The sequence below is a fragment of the Oryctolagus cuniculus genome, chromosome 21 (assembly GCF_964237555.1).
Source record: "Oryctolagus cuniculus chromosome 21, mOryCun1.1, whole genome shotgun sequence".
NCBI lineage: Eukaryota > Metazoa > Chordata > Mammalia > Lagomorpha > Leporidae > Oryctolagus > Oryctolagus cuniculus.
In genome coordinates, this window is record NC_091452.1 from 7,778,188 (window position 1) to 7,796,858 (window position 18,671).

An 18,671-nucleotide genomic window follows, 5' to 3' on the forward strand; every position below is an offset into this window, starting at 1 on the left:
TCCCAGTCTGGATCCTGACTGTAGCTTCCTGTTAATGCTCCCCTGGGAGGCAATGGTGTTAGCTCGAGTAATTGGGTCCCTGGATTGAATGCCCAGCTCCTGGCTGTTGCGGGCATTTGGAGAGTGAGATGAGAGCTCTCTCTTTGTCTCAAGTACATAATAAATATTTTATAAATGGTAGGTTGCAGCTCCATTTAAGTTTTCCTGTCTTCCATTTCCCTCAGAAATCAAGAGTTTATTTTAAATGCCTCATTTACTTATTCAGCGTGCATTTGTTTGGTCGCTTCTCTCCACCCTGCTCCTGAGTGAGTCAGGACATCAGAGTCAAGGGCTGCTCTCTCTCTCTGACCTTGGGAAGCCGGAACAGAGCAGATCAAGACTTGGTCCCAGCTGTTCTCAGCCTTGGCCGTGCAGCGTAATGCCCTAGGAAGCTTTCAAAACTGTAGGTCGGCCGGCACCACGGCTCACTAGGCTAATCCTCCGCCTTGCGGCGCCGGCACACTGGGTTCTAGTCCCGGTCGGGGCGCCGGATTCTGTCCCGGTTGCCCCTCTTCCAGGCCAGCTCTCTGCTGTGGCCAGGAGTGCAGTGGAGGATGGCCCAAGTGCTTGGGCCCTGCACCCCATGGGAGACCAGGATAAGTACCTGGCTCCTGCCATCGGATCAGCGCAGTGTGCCGGCCGCAGCGCGCCAGCCGCAGCGGCCATTGGAGGGTGAACCAATGGCAAAAGGAAGACCTTTCTCTCTGTCTCTCTCTCTCACTGTCCGCTCTGCCTGTCAAAAAAAAACAAACAAACAAAAAAAAAAAAACCTGCAGTTCCTGGGGTAGGTGTTTGGCCCTAGTGGTTAAGACACCACTTGGGACGCCTATACCCCACATCAAGTGTGAGGATCAGATGTCAAGTCCCAGCTCTGCTCCCAATTCCAGCTGCCTGTTAATGCAGACCCTGAGAGGCAGCAGTGTTGGCTCAAGTAACTTGGTCCCCGTCACCCATGTGAGAGATCTGGATTGAGTTCCTGGCTCCTGTTGCAGACATTTGGGAAGTGAACCAGTGGATGGCTGTGTGTCTATATGGTTTCTCTCTCTCTTTTTCTCTCTCTCTTTCAAGTATATAAATAAATTTAAAAAGAGAATCTGCTGGTTTGCTTTCATCTGCTGGTTCTGTCTTCAAATGGCTGCAGTGGCCTTGGTTGGGCCAAGCTGAAGCCAGTAGCCAGGAAATCCATCCAGGTCTCCCACGTGGGAGGCAGGGACCACATCTTCCACTGCACATTAGCAGGGAGCTGGATCGGAAGTGGAGCAGTCAGGTCTCGAACTGGAGCTCATTTGGGATGCCAGTGGTGCAGGTGGTGGCTTCACTTGCTATACCACAATGCCAGTCCCCTCTCTCTCTGTTAAAAGCCAAAGAAATCCACTCCCCAGTCCCACCCTGGAGATGATGATTCAGGCAAGTCTAGGAATTTATCCAGATACCTACATATTGTTTAAGTTTCCCAGGTGATTCTAATGCACAGCCATGTCTGAGAACCACTGGGAGATGCGTGGAAAGACTGCAATGGCGAGTACATTGGATGAAGGGCACTTCCTGCATTAAAAACGCGTGGGTATCTGCACTAGGTAAACTCTCATGCATGTGCCCAAGGAGTTTCGTATGAGAACATGCATGCAGTGCAGAGGGAAAACTGGAAATAATCTAAACGTTCCCAATCACTGAGTGGATAAATTATTGGAGTTATACCGTGGGATGCCATGCAGCAGCGAAAATGAATTGAGTAGAGCTGCTTGTTATAGAAATAACACAATGTCAAGGAAACAGAGCAAGCCACAGTACGCTGTACAGTTTAATGAAATCCAAGGCTGCAGTATATACTCAAATACTTGTACACAAATGTTCATGGCAGCACCATTCACAATAGCCAAAAGAGAAATAATTGAAATGTTTATCAGTAGGTGAGTGGACAGACAAAATGTGATCTGTCCATACAATGGACTGTTATCCAGCCCTAAAAAGGAACGAAGTTCTAACACGTGTGACAATGTTGATGAACCTTGGAAAGAAAGAAGCCAGCCACAACAGGCCCCACATTATAGGATTCCACTTATGTGAAAGGTCTAGAGCAGGTAAACCCACAGGGACAAGGAGGAGGTTGGCGGTTGCCAGGTGACGGAGGGAGGGAGAAATGGGAAGTGACTGCTGATGTGTATAAGGTGTCCCTCTGGGATGAGGAAAGTGGTGTGGAACTAGACAGATGCCAGTTGAACGGTGCTGAGAATGTCCTCAGTGCCACTGAATTGCTCACTTTTGTTTTTAAAGGATTTACTTATTTTGAAAGACAGAGTTATAGTGAGTGAGAGGGAGAGAGAGAGAGGGAGGGAGGGAGAGAGATCTTCCATCCACTGGTTTACTCCCTACATGGCTGCAATGGCAAGAGCTGGGCCAGGCTGAAACCAGGGACCAGGAGCTTCATCCAGGTCTCCCACATGGGTGCAGAGGCCCAAACACTTGTGCCATCTTCTGCTGCTTTCCCAGGCCATTAACAGGGAGCTGGATGAGAAATGGAACAGCTAGCACATGAGCCAGTACCCATATGGTTGCTGGCATTGCAGGCAGTGGCTTAATCTGCTACACCACACACTGGGCCCTGAATTGTTTATGTTACAGTGGCTAATGTTATGTGAATTTTACCTCAATAACAAGATACAAACTATTATATTTTTATAGACATAGACATATGTTATGGAAGTATGAAAAGAAATAAGGGAATGACATTGAATTCAGGTTGGTGCTTCTGGATCACAAGCAGAGGAAGACTTGAACCCAGGTCCCAAGCGGCAGCTAGACCACTGTGCCATAATGTGTGCCCCCTCCCCAGAGAGTCTCTGTGTCCACACTTAGACTCGCAAATAGATGTCCTCAAGGCCAAGAACACAGCCACAGTTACGCTGTTTCATAACTTGCTATTTTCACTCAATGATATATTATTAGTTCCTTCTAATGATAACACACTTATGATCTGTGATGTAGAGTCTATTTAATGGCTACGGGATATTCCAGGATTGAGAGTAAGCCTATGAAACTGCTCATTTTATAAATGATAATCATAGAATGCAGGCAACTGCATGCGATTCAACTTCAGTGGTGTGTTTGCCAGGATTCTTTTTATGGATAGATATTCCACTGGAAACTTTGTTCAGTGTTCCCAATTATCAGTATTTTTGATATAGCTCTTACTGTGTGCCAACCACTCTTCTAAGTATGTTTTGTACTAACACATGTGAGCACTTCAGAAAGTTCAGGGAAAAGTGGAACTAAAAGGTGTCGATTTGGGTGCAAAAAATAATTTTCTTCACAGTATGCATCTTTTGAAGACCCTTCATATGCACGGATTTCAATATTTTCTTGCACCAAAGTAAACTTATCAACCTCATCTTCTATGAACTTTGCGAAGCACCCTCATACATTAACTCTTTCAATCCTCATGCTCCCTACCAAAACCAAAACAAAACCCTCTAAGGAAGGTATAGAGTGAGTATCCCAATTCAAAAATCTGAAGTTCAGAATGCTTCAAAATCTGAACCTTTGAGGCCAGCACTGTGGCTCACTTGGTTAATCCTCCACCTGCGATGCCGGCATCCCATATGGGCGCCGGGTTCTAGTCCCAGAGGCTCCTCTTCCAGTCCAGCTCTCTGCTGTGGCCCGAGAGGGCAGTGGGGGATGGCCCAAGTGCTTGGGCCCCTGCACCTGCATGGGAGACCAGGAGGAAGCACTTGGCTCGTGGCTTTGGATCGGCGCAGCGCTGGCTATAGCGGCCATTTGGGGAGTGAACCAACGGTAGGAAGACCTTTCTCTCTGTCTCTCTCACTGTCTATAACTCTACCTGTCAAATAAAAAAAAAATCTGAACCTTTATGGGTGGTGACCTGATTAGGGATGTTCAGCCAAGGTAACACTACATAAATATTTCCAAATCTGAAAAACTCCCAAGTCTGAAGCAGTTCTGGTCCCAAGCATATTGGACAAGGGATGCTCAGCCTGTGCTGGTATTACCCCATCTAACAGCTGAACAGACTCAGCAGGAACAAAATGAGTGACTTGTCAAAGGTCACGTGATAAACAGCGGCATTGTCTGGAAGCCAGCCTTGTGCCCCGACTGCCCAGCCTGTTTGCATGCTATGGCAAATGGGATTTTTTCTTAACTTCCTTTTTGAACCGGTCATTACCCGTGTACAGGAACACAACTGTTTTTTGTGCATTGCTACAGTAGCTTGCAGCTTCATTGAACTGGTGTATTAGCCCTACTAGTTTTTTTTTTTTTTTTTAATAAATCCTTGGAGATTCTTTATAGGTGGCAGTCACGTCATCTGTGAATAAAGGTAGTTTTACGTCATCCTTTACGTGTTGGACAATTGCTCTGGAACTTCCAGTACAATACTGACCCTCAGCAGTGACACTAGGTGTCCCTGACCTCAGGGAGAATGCATGCTTTCACCCTGGAGCGTGCTCCTGACCACACAACAGTGTGCGGCCATTTGAAGAGTACCAAGTAGAAGAGGGAAGACAGGGTAGGATTCCACCTGCAGGTGACAGCTACAGGAGATGGACTGTGGCTCAGTAGAAGAGAAATATCGAGCAGTGAGAGCAGTCCTGGAACAGAAGCAGCTTTCCTTGCGGCTGCTACCTGGTGACAGCGACAGCGTGGACGACCGTGATCATGACGCCAACCATAATTTCCGTTTAGCCCATCAGCTTCCCCGTCCTGTCTTCTCTTCATCTGCGTCTAAACATCGTTTCACATTTTAAAAATAAACTCTCCCTCAATCTCACATTCTCCCACCACCTCTCTCTTTCTCTCTCTCTCTCTCTCTCTCTCTCTCTCTCTCTCTCTCCCTCTCTCTCTCTCTCTCTGTCTCTCTCCCCTCGTAGCCAGCCTCCTGAAAGCATGAGTTACCACATCCATTTCCCCATCCTCATTCAGTCCTCCGCCCCCTCCAGTCTGCCTCCCACCCCCACCTCTGCTCTCAGGCCTCTCCTGCCAAGCAAACAACCTCACTGGCTCCAAGCCCAGCAGACACGCTGTGTACCTGAGCTTCCTGACCTCTCAGCACCAGCTGGTACCACTGACCGCACCCCAGCCCCCTCGCCTCCCCCTCTTAGCTTCCAGGAATCCACCGTCTCCTGAGCTTCCTCCTGTCCATGGCTACTCCTTCTCGGAATCCTTTGGGGACGTCTGTGCTCCTCACCCCTTAAAGCTTAGCACAGCTCAGGAGCCCATTCTAGTCCCTCTGGCTGTCTCGGCCACAGCTTTCCTTGGTGGCTGGCTGCAATAACTTCCATGGATCTGGTCACCATGGACACACTAGTGCCACAGAAGTCTGTCTCCAGCTCTGGGTTCGTACGAGCAGACCCCCATCCAACATTTAGCTCTGTCCTTCCCTCAACACCTCACACGCCGTGCCTTCATTTGATCGTCTACCCCAGCTCGACTTGCTCTGCTTTTCCCACCCCAGTAAGTGGTTCCACCGCTGTGGGCCGCCCACGTCCTGCTTGGCTCACGCTCTCCCTCGTCTCCCTCAGCCACTCAGTTGCCAGGTCCCGTTGTTTCATCTCCCTAATGTTACTCGTGTCTGTCTGCCTCTCTCAGCTCCTCAGTCTAGGCCACCGTCCACTCCCACCAGATAAGCCGGTAGTCTCCTGGAAGGTCCTCTGCCCTCTGGTTTGACCCTTGTTTTCCCCACTCTTCACATACTTTGGTAAGAACATGCGCCCTGGAGGGAGATGGTTGGGTTTAGTTGTGGCTGCATGACCTTGGGCAAGTTACTTAACCTTTCTGAGTTATTGTTTCGTCTCCCATAATAAGGAGATATTAGTACTATATTGGGCATGGTTTTAGAACGACAGAATCTAAGTTTAAGAAGACATACTGGGGGCAGATGTTTGATGCGCTGTCGCTCCCCACTCGCGGAGGAGCGACACCGGACTCTGCGCTGTTCTCTTTGCCCCGCCCTTCCTGGGTTAGCTGCCGGCCCCCCACTTGCGGAGGAATGACGCCGTCCCGGGTTAGCTGCCCCCCCACCCTGCAGAGGGGCGGCACACCGCCGGCCGGCTCTCAGGGGTTCCTCAGGGGTTCCTGGTGCATGTTGTTTCTCTCTTCCTTTATAGTCCTCTTCCACCAATCCCAACTCTGCTGCCCACACGCCGAGCACGCTGCTCTCCTCCAATCAGGAGCAGGATCAGCTCCTGCAGCTTGTCAGTCAAACTGGTGAGGCAGCTGTGTAGAAGTTGTTTGCTCTCTCTCAGCGCCATATGGTGGGAGATCAGATGCATAGGATTAGTCTTAGCAGTTCCAGTAATTTAGTCTAGTCTCGGTTGCTCCCCACAGTGCGCCACTTAAGAAGACGTGTGGAGTACCCGTGTTCCGTACGGGAGTGCCTGGGTCGCAGGCTCTACTTCCAGTGTAGCTTCCTGTCAATGCAGGTGCTGGGAAGCAGCAGGTGAGGGCTCGGGCACCTGGTCTCTCCACCACATGAGAAACCCCGATTCAGTTCCTGGCTCCTGACTTCATCCCCCAGCCTTTGCTGTTGTGGGCATTTGGGGGGTGACCCAGTGGATGGAAGATCTCTCTCTCTCTCTTTTTTCCTTCCTTCCTTCTTCCTTCCTCTCCACCTCCCCTCCCTTAAAATAAAATGAAAAATAAAACACAATAATTTAAAAGAAGTAGCCTCTAGAAATCCCTGCAATTTCTGATTTTGGGAAAATTTTGTATTGGATATTAGGGTTTTATCTGGCTGATGCAGAGTTCTTCCCCTAACCCCTGTGTAACGAGAGTCTATCCACTTCACAGATAGTCAAATCAAGGTTACATCAACTCAGAGCCTTATAGTGCAACATAAGGGAGTGTTTCCCAAGTTGTGTTCTATGAGATTCCATTCAGTGAGATGTTAATAAATATTCCATTAACAAAGAGGAAAAAATAAAATGTGGCCATATTTTTTCTTCTTTTTCCTCAATTTTATAATGTAAAATATTAACAGCAGAGAGGCATTCCCTATGAAAACTATGTTAGTAAAATGGTGCAGTGTTATCTGTGGCACCATCTATGCCCCAGACGCCATCTTGGACTCTGGCCCCTACTGCCGTTTCTGGAAGCCAGGTGACCAGATGGCCCAACCACAGGTGTCAGCTCCACCCCACCATCATGGGACTCACTGCTCCTACTTCTCTGCCCCCCGCCCCCACAACGCACAAAGGTTTAACAGGACCTGTTCCTGAACACGTGCTCTCTCTTGATCTCTCTCTTACGATGTCTTCCTCTCTATTACCCTCTCACCCTCTCCGTCCGGCCCATCAGGCTTTCCCCACCTGACAACAAACCTTTCCTCTAACTCCAGTCTTCTTATGTTAACACTTAATACAAAAACCATGTCTTGTCAAAGTTACCTTTGGTAAACCCTTAAATTGTCCACAAAGCAAAGCAAACAAAACTTCTGCCTCTTAATGGGTCCAACTGAAGCCAATTTTCCCTCCAGATCTGGAACAAGGTGCTGTTTTTCCAGTTTTGCTCCAGGTAAGGGTAAAAAAGTTGGCTTATTTTGCAAGCCACATCAGTGGAAAATTTGTATCTAGATTAATGGACTGAGTGGCAAGATCTCCCTCTAGCACATGGGAACGACTTGGGGAGCCTCTGGCTCAGGTGTCCTCTCTTGCTTACCCTGGGGCACTCCATTGCTAAATTGTTGCGCTGCAAATACTCTCTCTGGCCGGTGTTGTGGTGCAGTGGGTTAAGCTGCTGCTTTTAACACCAGCATCTTATATCTGAGTGCTGGTTCAAGTCCCAGCTGCTCCACTTCTGATTTAGCTTTCTGGTAATGCACCCAGGAAGATAGCAGATGGTATATCGCCCAAGTACTTGAGTCTCTGCCACCCATGTGGCCACTTGTGGAGTAAATCAGTGTATAGAAGATCTCTCTCTTTCTGCCTTTCAAATAACTAAATACATAGGGCCGGCGCCGTGGCTCAATAGGCTAATCCTCCGCCTGTGGCGCCGGCCCACCGGGTTCTAGTCCTGGTCGGGGCGCCAGATTCTGTCCCGGTTGCCCCTCTTCCAGGCCAGCTCTCTGCTGTGGCCAGGGAGTGCAGTGGAGGATGGCCCAGGTGCTTGGGCCCTGCACCCGCATGGGAGACCAGGAGAAGCACCTGGCTCCTGGCTTCGGATCAGCGCAGTGCGCCGGCCGCAGCACACCGGCCACAGCGGCCATTGGAGGGTGAACCAACGGTAAAGGAAGACCTTTCTCTCTGTCTCTCTCTCTCACTGTCCACTCTGCCTGTCAAAAAAAATACATAAATCTTTAAATACATAATAAATTGCTTTCTTTCTCCATTCCAACACTGAACCTGTATTACTGAATCTGAAGGAACTAAACCCATGCAGAATATGGTACCACTGGGGCCAGCGCTGTGGCACAGTAGGCTACACCTCTGCCTGCAGCGCCAGCATCCCATATGGACACCGGTTCTAGTCCCAGCTGCTCCTCTCCTGATCCGACTCTCTGCTATGGCCTGGGAAAGCAGAAGATGGCCCAAGTGCTTGGGCCCCTGCACTCCCAGATGTGGGAGACCTGGAACAAGCTCCTGGCTCCTGGCTTTGGCTTGGCCCAGCTCCAGCCATTGTTGCCATTTGGGGAGTGAACCAGCTGATAGAAGACCTTTCTGTCTGTCTGTAACTCTGCCTCTCAAATAAATAAAATCTTTTTAAAAAAAGAATGTGGTACCACCATCTAAAAGAAAAATATTTAACATTGTAAGGTGTTCTTACATTTTAAGAGATTTATTTATTTATTTGAGAGGAAGAGTTACAGACAGAGAGGGAGAAATAGAGATCTTCCATCTGCTAGTTCACTCCCTAAATGGCTGCAACAGCCAGAGCTGGGCAAGGCTGAAACCAGGCACCAGGAACTCCACCTGGTCTCCCATGTGGATGGCAGGAATTCAAGAGCTTGAGCCATTATCTGCTGCTTTCCAGGCATATCAGCAAGGAGCAGGATTGGAAGTAGAGTAGCAGAGGCTCGACCCAGCACCCTAGTGTATAATAACTACCATTCAGTAATTTAACCTGCTGCACCACCATACCTGCCACTACTGATGGCACTATTAGCAATAAGAACTAACAGTTAATAAGGGCTTACTATGTGCCATATATCTGATAGCTTGGTATTTATTAACTCATTCAATAATCCCCATTTTACAGATGAAGAAACTAAGGTTCAAGGAGGTGCAGGGTTTTTGAATCCACATTTCAAGATCTCAAGTCCCAAGCAGAGATGTGGTTAACCTGAGGGTTGAAGGAGAGAACAAATATAAAACTACCTAATATATTTTCAAAGATGGTTCTTGCAAACAGCAAGAAGCTAACAGGTTCTTAGTGTGTGCCAGTCACCACAATAAACATTTCCCTTCCTTGTCTTGATTGTCATAACAACTGTGTGAGCAGACACAGAATCGAAGGCTCAGAGAAGTTAACCTGGCCAAGGGAACACAGCAGGGTTATAAAATAATGCAGAAGTTGACAGTTAGTAAGATTGCTCCAACTCTTAGTAAACTGCTTCCTGCTATTGTCACTGCAGAGAATAAGGGCATTTGCCACCAGGGAAATGCAAATCAAAACCACAGTGAGATACCACTTCAATACCACTTCATACCCACAGGAATGGCTGTAACTGGAGTGGGTGTTGTGCTGCAGCAGGTTAAGCCTCCTCTTGGGATGCCAACATCTCATATTGGGAGTGCCTGGTTCCAGTCCTGGCTACTCTGTTTCAGATCCAGCTTCTCACTCTGGGAGTGTTAATTCTCACCCTGGGAGGCAGCAGGGGATGGCTCTGTTGGTTGGGTCCCTGCCACACACACTGGAGACCCAGATGGAGTCCCAGACTCTGGCTTTGGCCTGACCCAACCCCAGCTGTTGAGAGCATTTTGGGAGAGTGAACAGTAGATGAAAGATCTCTCTGCTGGTACCGCGGCTCACTAGGCTAATCCTCCGCCTTGCGGCACCGGCACACTGGGTTCTAGTCCCGGTCGGGGCGCCAGATTCTGTCCCGGTTGCCCCTCTTCCAGGCCAGCTCTCTGCTGTGGCCAGGGAGTGCAGTGGAGGATGGCCCAAGTGCTTGGGCCCTGCACCTGCATGGGAGACCAGGAGAAGCACCTGGCTCCTGGCTTCAGATCAGCGCAGTGCGCTGGCCGCAGCTCGCCGGCCGCAGCGGCCATTGGAGGGTGAACCAATGGCAAAGGAAGACCTTTCTCTCTGTCTCTCTCTCTCACTGTCCACTCTGCCTGTAAAAAAAAAAAAAAAAAAAAAAAAAAAACTCTCTATCTGTTTCTCTGCCTTTCAAATAAGTAAAAAGAAATAAATGAAAAAGAAATATTAAGAAAGACTGAGTGTAATAAAAATGACAGATAACAAGAAGCACTGGTGAGGATGTGGAGGAGCGGAGCCTCACCCCATGCTGGTGGGAGAGTGAAAAGGTGCAGCTGCCCTGGGGAACAGTCCAAGCAGTCCCATGCCTGGGCATGCCACGAGAACGTGAACCTCGTCGTCAGCAAGCTCTGCGCACAGACACGTATGGCAGCCTTGTTTGTGAGCGCCCCAAACAGAAACCCCCCCAGTGTCCATCAGTGCTGAGGGGGTGTGCACACGTCCCACGAGGATGAGCATCAGAACACACTGAGCAAACAAAGCGGTCACAAGGGACCACACCGTTCACCACTGTGTGCATGTGCAGTGTCCACACTAGGCGAATCCAGAGACACAAGGCAGACCAGCAGCTTCCTGGAGCAGAGTGGGAGTGGGAGGTCTGAAGTGATGAGTAAGGGGCTCTTTATGGGGTGATGAAGTGCACTGAAATTGACTATGGTGATGGTTGCCTAACTGTGCACCTACTATAAACTGTTCTTAAAAACAAAGTTATTAATATTTTTGAAAGACATACACAGAAAGAGAGAGAGATATCTTCCACCTGCTGGTTCACTCCCCAAATGCCTACAACAGCCAGGTCTAGGCCAGGCCAAAGTCGGGTACTCAAAACTCCACCCAGCTCAAGGACTTGTGCCATCATCTGCTTCCTTCCCAGGAGCATTATGGAGATGATAGATTGGAAGTGGAACAGCTAGGACTCAAACCAGCATTCCCATAAGAGATGAAGGAGTCCCGAGTAGCAGCTTCATCTACTGTGCCATAATGGGTGCCTCCAAGATAGTAAATGGGTGAACTGTGTGGTATGTGAATTCTATCTCAACAAGCTGTTAAAACAAGCAAACACTCAAGAAAAACAAGTCCTCCCAGCAGTGGGCAGGACCTAAAGGGACATTTACAAGCCTGGTTCTCTTCCCCCTGACTGTGATGGCTCTGATGCCAGCATGTTCACTGTGTGCTCTGAGAGCCTCCTCCCTGGGAGTCAGGGTGTCGCCCCGCCTTGTCTCACCTGCGCCAGGCATGCCCTGCCCTGCTCACCCTGGCAGGCCTGCGCGGAAGGTGGGTGGAGAAGCCTCCCGCGGCTTCTTTCTGCTGCAGCCCAGAGCTGCTTCCTCCTGCTGCTTCCTCCCACCCCCAGCCTGCGTGTCTCAGATTAGAAAATCCCGGTGGATTTCAGCTGCACCTCGGGGCTCTTCTGTGCTGTCAACCACTGCAGATTTGAGGTCTTCCCCACACCCCACTTACCTAACATAGGAAAAGACGATCACGTGCAAGACCCACTTAATGGTGCCATAATTCACGCTCTGGATCCGGGCGACTTTGTTTGTCTCGTACTGGAAAACGTCATTCCAGCTGCAGCAGGCCGGCATGGTGAGCCACTCCCCCCTTCCCTCCCTCCTGGGGTGGCCAGGCTCAGCCTTCCCAGGCAGGGCCAGAGCAAGCCCCTCCAGGAGCAGCAGAGTGAAACTGTGCTGATTCTTAGCAGGAGCCTTTAGCTTTGAGCTCCTCCAATGAGTGCAGGGTGGGGGCGGGTCCTGGCAGCTGCCCCAGATGTGACTGGGAGGAACAAGAAGAACCAAGTCTTATCCGCCCGCCTGCCTGGCTGGCAGAGGACCCTGCCCCAGCTGGCCTCCCCCAGATGCCTGCACAAAGATGGTGTTCAGAGGACGGGCATTTTTAGGATTCCTGCTTTCCCCATTTCCCCTCCACTTTTTTGGACATTTTTCCCCTGGGAGAGAGGGGCAGTGTTTCAAATGTCATGATCCCCAGCATTCCCATTGTGCGTCAAGAAAGGGTCTGGATCTTTCCCTCGCCTCAAGCCCCACTCAGAGACTGACTGAGAACGCTTTATTCAGCCCCAGATGTGGGGGAGCACGGGATGAATGAAGGGCTCCCCCCTGCCTCTCTTGTGACGCTCCAGTCTGCAGATGGTGGGGGCAGGGCCTTTCTCCTTTGGTCCTCTCGATTTTTCTCTCCCCCATGCACTGTGACCAGGGAGGTCAACCCACAAGGTAGCCCGGTCATCCTCAGACCGCCAGGAGCACAGTTCTAGTCCAGCAGTGCCAGGCCTGCTGACCCATTCAGTGAGGGAGACCAGCCCGAGGGGAGCCAACACTCACCCAGGGAAGAGGCGAGGGCCCTGCGCCAGGTGGGAGCAAAGATGAACTCATGTTGCAGTGGGCCTGGAGCAAAGCAGGTTTGTACAAAATGCTCCGCCTTTTTAAAATTTAATTTAATTTTTTTTGACAGGCAGAGTGGACAGTGAGAGAGAGAGACAGAGAGAAAGGTCTTCCTTTATCGTTGGTTCAGCTTCCAATGGCCGCTGCGGCTGCTGGCTGAAGCCAGGAGCCAGGTACTTCTCCTGGTCTCCCATGCGGGTGCAGGCCTAAGCACCTGGGCCATCCTCCACTGCACTCCCTGGCCACAGCAGAGAGCTGGCCTGGAAGAGGGGCAACTGGGACAGAATCCGGTGCCCCAACCGGGACTAGAACCCAGGGTGCCGTCGCTGCAGGCGGAGGATTAGCCTAGTGAGCCGCGGTGCCGGCCTCAAAATGCTCCGCCTTGAATCTAGATTGCCAAGGGGACCCAGGACTGTGTTTCCTTGGAAGCATAAAGCTGAAATAGATGTCGGATGTTGCATCTGGAAAGCCTGTATGTGCAGCTCTGCACCTGTGTTGAGTCTGCTTCTCTGTCAAGCTGCCTTTGCCGCTCCAGGGGGAAGTGGGATCTTTCATTCTTGTTCATGTTCTTTCAAAGAGTGGAGTGTTGTCAGTGATTTTAGAGGACGGTGGCTCACAGGAAGTGAGAAGGCAGCAGTCGCTCGGGGCTGGGGCAGGCGAGGCTGCTGGGGCTCTGCAGCTACAGGGAAACACTGTTCCCTTCAGAAGCTGCCTCCATCCGTGTCTGTTACTCCAGCCCTCTATGTAGCTGGGCAAATTGTTACTTTCCCAGGCTGAGCGGATTTGTACTTTTTCACTCACATGAGCTGCATCAGGGCTCCCTTCCGTCCTGGCTTCCAGTGCAGGAGATGAGAGCAGTGAGGTTGGGTGTGAAACCCCAGTCCCCTCCTCCCAACTTGCCTCCTGGTGAGGTTCCCAGTTGGTAAGGCCCCCTCCCCACTGCCATGGTTGGCAGCTGCAGGCAGCTCACTACCCCTTGTGGCTTGCCTTTGCAAATGGTCCCATTGTTAGTTACCCACCACTTTCCACTCAGGACTCCGAGTGGCAGTCACCTTCATCTGTGAGAAGAGGGGAAACCATAGGACCACCAGGAAGGCAGGAAAGCCTGATGGTTAGCATGCAGGTCCTGGCTGCCTGGCTTCCCACCCTGGCTTTACATTGTTTTGTTGTCTTTCTGATGACCTCTTAACACTGATCCCCCTTCAGCCCTCTGTCTACCAGTTCACCACTCCATGGTTACTCTTCTCAATAAGGTTGTTCGTGACTTCTTGGTTGCCAAATCTAGCGGACATATTTTATTGATCTGTTGGGTGTGGTCAGCACCACCGACCACACTCTCCTCCTTGGAGTGGTTTCTGTGGGGAGCAAACCGGACTAGACTGAGTTACTGGAATTAAGACTTATTCTATGCATCTGCTCTCCCACAATATGGCGCTGGGAGAGAAGTAAACAGCTTCCGCACAGCTGCCTCCAGTTCAACTAATAAACTGTAGGACTTGCTCCTGATTGGAGGAGAGCAGTGTACTCGGCGTGTGGGCAGCCGAGTTAGGATTGGCGGAGGAGGACTATAAAGGAGGAGAGAGACGGCATGCACCGGGAACATCTATGGGGAACATCTAAGGGAACATCTGCGCAGCCCCCGAGAAGAGCCGGCCAGCGGTGTGCCGCTCCCCTGCGGAAGTGGGGAATGCGGCCAGGGGGAACTGCCCTTCCACGGAGGTGGAAGGGATAGTAGCCAACCCGGGAAGAACCAGCAGCAAACCCGGGGAGGGCCGAGCAGACGAAAGAACAGCACAGGGTTTAGTGTCGCTCCTCCACGAAGAGGGGGAGCGACATAATGGTGCCGTGACTCGGATATGAAGCCTAGGCAGGGTTTTGTGTCGTTCCTCCACGAAGAGGGGGAGCGACATAATGGTGCCGTGACTCGGATAGGAAACCTAGCTCGGATAGGAAACCTAGGACGGATATGAAACTTAGGAGGGAAGAAACGGGAAGAACTGGGAAAATACCGGAGAGAGAGACTAGCAAACAGCCTAGGGAAAAGCCGGACGAAAAGGGTGCCGGAAGAAGCTATTGAAAGCCTAGGCATAGACTCAGATACGGACTACGGGGGGAAGCTGGGAGAAATCTCTAAGGTCAAAAGCGAAAGTGAAAGCTAGAACAAACAGACTCGGACGCGGACTGTGGGGAGAGGCCAGGAGAAATGAGGGAGGAATATTGTTGGAAGAAAACTTAGGGAAACATACCGGGTAGAGAAAAGTCTTAGGGAAATTGAAGCCGCGGGGGGCAGGCCGAGGCGGATACGAAAGCCACTTTGGGATTCTCAAGTTAGCCCGGGAATGGGGGGCGAAAAGTTGAAACCAGAAGCTGAAACGTAAGCCAGATTGGGATCCGTCTGATTAGCCCGGGGAGCAAAGGACGGGAAGCCAAACCGTGGGGCAGAGACGTAAGCTGGGTTGAATTCGCCAGGCTAGCCCGGGGAACTTAGATTGAATGCTAGTGGCGGACACGTAAGCTACGCTGTGTTACTCGCGGAAGCCGCCGCGTGCAGAGAGAGCACGGGGCGTGAATAGATAGGGAACGGGGCTGGCGCGAGGCCGTGGTGCAGACGCGAAGGGCGTGGAGACCGCGGAGCGCGCGAAGCCAAGCCGCGCAAAGCCGAGGCGCGGGCTGAAGCGGCTCAGAGCCGGCAGGGCGAGGTGCCGGGAAGCCGCAGGGATAAGAGAAACAAAAGTTTAGAAGTAAGATGAGAGAAATGGGAATGTTGGCAGACAGAAGTAAAATGGGAGAAATAGGAATGCCCGGAGATAGAGAAATAGAGAAATAGAAAGGCCTCCCCTCAACATGGCAATGAGAAAGCTTGGATTCGGTCTGCCCAATTAGTGAGGCGATGAGCACCTGCGGCGGCTAGCAGCTTATGCGCCGCAGGTCACCGAAGACAGGCACGAATTAACATCAATAAGGCCTCCCCACAACACTGCTATGTGAGAGCTTGGATTCGGTCTGCCTGATTAAGGCGGTAAGCACCAGCAAGCAGCTCGACCAGAGTATGAGCTGCAGGTCACCGAAGATAGGCACGAACCAACACTAATAAGTCTCCCCCACAATACGGCAATGAGAAAGCTTGGATTCGGTCTGCCTGATTAAGGCGGTAAGCGCCAGCAGGCGGCTCGACCAGAGTGTGAGCCGCAGGTCACCGAACACAGGCACGCATCAGCGCCTAAAAACCTCCTCACAACATGGCGAAGAGAGGACCTGGATTCGGTTTGCCTGATTGATAGGACTTGTAAGAGCCTGTGGCAACTCTAGCAAGTAGAGCAGAGTGTGTGCCGCGGGACACCGAAGACAGGCGCGTATCAACGCCAAAAAATAAAAAGAAAGGGGGATCTGTGGGGAGCAAACCGGACTAGACTGAGTTACTGGAATTAAGACTTATTCTATGCATCTGCTCTCCCACAATATGGCGCTGGGAGAGAAGTAAACAGCTTCCGCACAGCTGCCTCCAGTTCAACTAATAAACTGTAGGACTTGCTCCTGATTGGAGGAGAGCAGCGTACTCGGCGTGTGGGCAGCCGAGTTAGGATTGGCGGAGGAGGACTATAAAGGAGGAGAGAGACGGCATGCACCGGGAACATCTATGGGGAACATCTAAGGGAACATCTGCGCAGCCCCCGAGAAGAGCCGGCCAGCGGTGTGCCGCTCCCCTGCGGAAGTGGGGAATGTGGCCAGGGGGAACTGCCCTTCCACGGAGGTGGAAGGGATAGTAGCCAACCCGGGAAGAACCAGCAGCAAACCCGGGGAGGGCCGAGCAGACGAAAGAACAGCGCAGGGTCCTGTGTTGCTCCTCCACGAAGAGGGGGAGCGACAGTTTCTGTCCTTGATTTCTCTGATCCCTCTGGGTCCCACGTTCTTTTGGCTTCTCATTTGCACTTCTATGACTCTTTGTATTAGCCTTCTTTTAAGAAATGAATTTATTTTCATTTTACTTGAAAGAGAGACAGAGACTTAGATGGAGACGACAGAGATCTTCCATTCACCATTTCACTTCCCAAACACCTAGAACAGCCAGGGCTGGGCCAGGCTGGAGCGGGGAACTCAGTCCGAGTCTCCCATGTGGATGGCAGGGATCCGGGTACTTAAGCTGTCATCTGCTGCCTCCCAGGGTGTGCATTCATGGGAAGCTTGAGTTGGAAGTGGAGCCAGGTCTTGAACTCAGAAACAGATATGGGAGGCATTCCAAATGGCATTTTAACCACTGCACCAAACACTTGTCCATCTTCTCTTTCTATGGCTCTCTTCTCCCCATAAATGTTGGTTCCAGCAAACTCTCTCAGCACTTTTTATGTTTGTCAGCCAAGACCAGACAGGTTATGCTACAGTCACAAAGTGCCCTCAAAATCTGTGACTTAAAATAATGATGATTTATTTTTCCCCACACTGCATGTCCACCCTGGGTTACCCAGAAGGCTCCGCTCTCTGTAGTCACTCAGAGACCATGGCTAACAGAGCACCTGTTGTCTTGAGCATGTCAGTGAGAACTCTGGAGGGTTCAAAATAGCAATTAAATGCTGTGACCTAGAAAGGATGTGCTCACAACTGCTTTATAGCTAATTGGTCAAAGTTAGTCACTTGATCTTGCCCAGCCCCTTGGGAGCCAAAGACCGTAATCCTCCCTTATGTCCCTCATGTACCCAGCATGAAAAACAGCAGAGAGACCTGGTGAACAGTGCTAATATCTATTGCATCTTCTTCCTGGAAATTTCATCCACTCACATTATTTTAAAAATCATAAAATGCTGAAAGAGAACATGGATGGAAGGAAGGGCATATGTTTAATAATCAGAGAAGGTAGCTGGAAACAGGAACTACTACACAATTTATAGGCCCGTGCAAAACAAAAATGTGGAGTCCCTTAATCAAACATTAACTGTTTCATCGAAGTGCCTAGGTGTAGGTCCTGGTTCCAATTCTAGCTTCCTGCTAATGTGCACCCCAGGAGGTGGTGTCCCAGGTACTTGGGTCCCTGTCACCCCTGTGGAAACCTGCATTGAATTCTCGGCTTCTGCCTTTTGACCTAGCCCAGCAATGGCTGTAGCAGGCATCTGGGAGTGAACCAGTACACAGAAGAATCTCTCTCTCTCTGTATCTCTGCCTTTCAAATAAAGTTTTAAAAATAAATTCATTTTTAAATATGAAGAATTTCAACAAGGCAACACCAACAGGTGCTTTCCAAGCACAGTCCCCATGTGATGGCTCGAGCCCCATGCCCATGAACTTATGTATCTGGACAGATAAACAAGGTGCTCTCTGTTGAGAAAATTGGAAGAATTAGCATCTGCGTGAGACTTACCTTTATCATGACTGCATTTTTTCTACTATGTGTATGTTTGTCTTTAAAAAAAAAAAAATCACTAAATGCAAAATCTGTCTCCAGGCCAAACCTGCCTTCCGAGCTCCACCCCTGCACAGCCTCTGAACCTCCAGACCCGAAGATGCCACCCACACTTCAAATCACATCTTCAGAAACGGTTCCTGCTCCCAGAAAGTAACAGTTCGAGTAAGGACTCGTGAGGGAGGAGACGGCGCGAGGACTACCTTTCCTGTGAGCTTGGCTGTGAGGGGAAATAGAGGTAAGACGGGTTTTTAATGAGGGCCATTGGGGGTCAAGGGCACATGTTGGGGGAGGAGCTAAGAGGGACGCACATGAGTCATTTGAAAAACATGATGGCCTGGGTGGAAAGTGGAAAATGGCGGCCTCTGTTTCTTTGTAGGAAGCAGGAAGCCAGGAACAGGGATTGAAGGGTCTGAGGGTGAATTTCTTAGTCCCCGGTTTTTGTATGCATTTGTTTCTATGACTGAAAAAGTCAAGTGACTTTTTTCAGAAAAGAGAGGTTTTTTGTTGTTGTTGTAGACACTCGTCACACAGAACTCAAGTGCAGGAAATGTGGGCCAGCTTCACGAGAAGCTATTAATAGAGTAGAACTAAACTGCTCTGCCCTGCGGTTTTCCTTTCAGCGGGCTGACCCTGTG

At 50.4% G+C, this 18,671-nt stretch overlaps 2 protein-coding genes across 3 annotated transcripts in view; one reads left to right on the forward strand and one right to left on the reverse strand.

Moving 5' to 3' along the window:
• Nucleotides 1–11,968, reverse strand: part of P2RX7 (purinergic receptor P2X 7) — a 46,060-nt gene extending 34,092 nt beyond the window's left edge. The window contains exon 1 of the mRNA XM_002719745.5: nt 11,707–11,968. Within this exon, the coding sequence (XP_002719791.1) occupies nt 11,707–11,831 (125 nt within the window). The 5' untranslated portion in view covers nt 11,832–11,968. The remainder of the gene's footprint in view (nt 1–11,706) is intronic.
• The window catches only part of IFT81 (intraflagellar transport 81), a 128,726-nt gene continuing 121,748 nt past the window's right edge, over nt 11,694–18,671 (forward strand). The window contains exons 1-2 of one of the 2 annotated variants that reach the window (XM_070066172.1): nt 11,694–11,832; nt 18,076–18,271. The gene's annotated coding sequence lies outside the window, so the exon portion shown is untranslated. Of the gene's footprint in view, nt 11,833–18,075; nt 18,272–18,671 lie in introns of those variants that run through there. The other variant, XM_070066173.1, reaches the window with a different exon arrangement.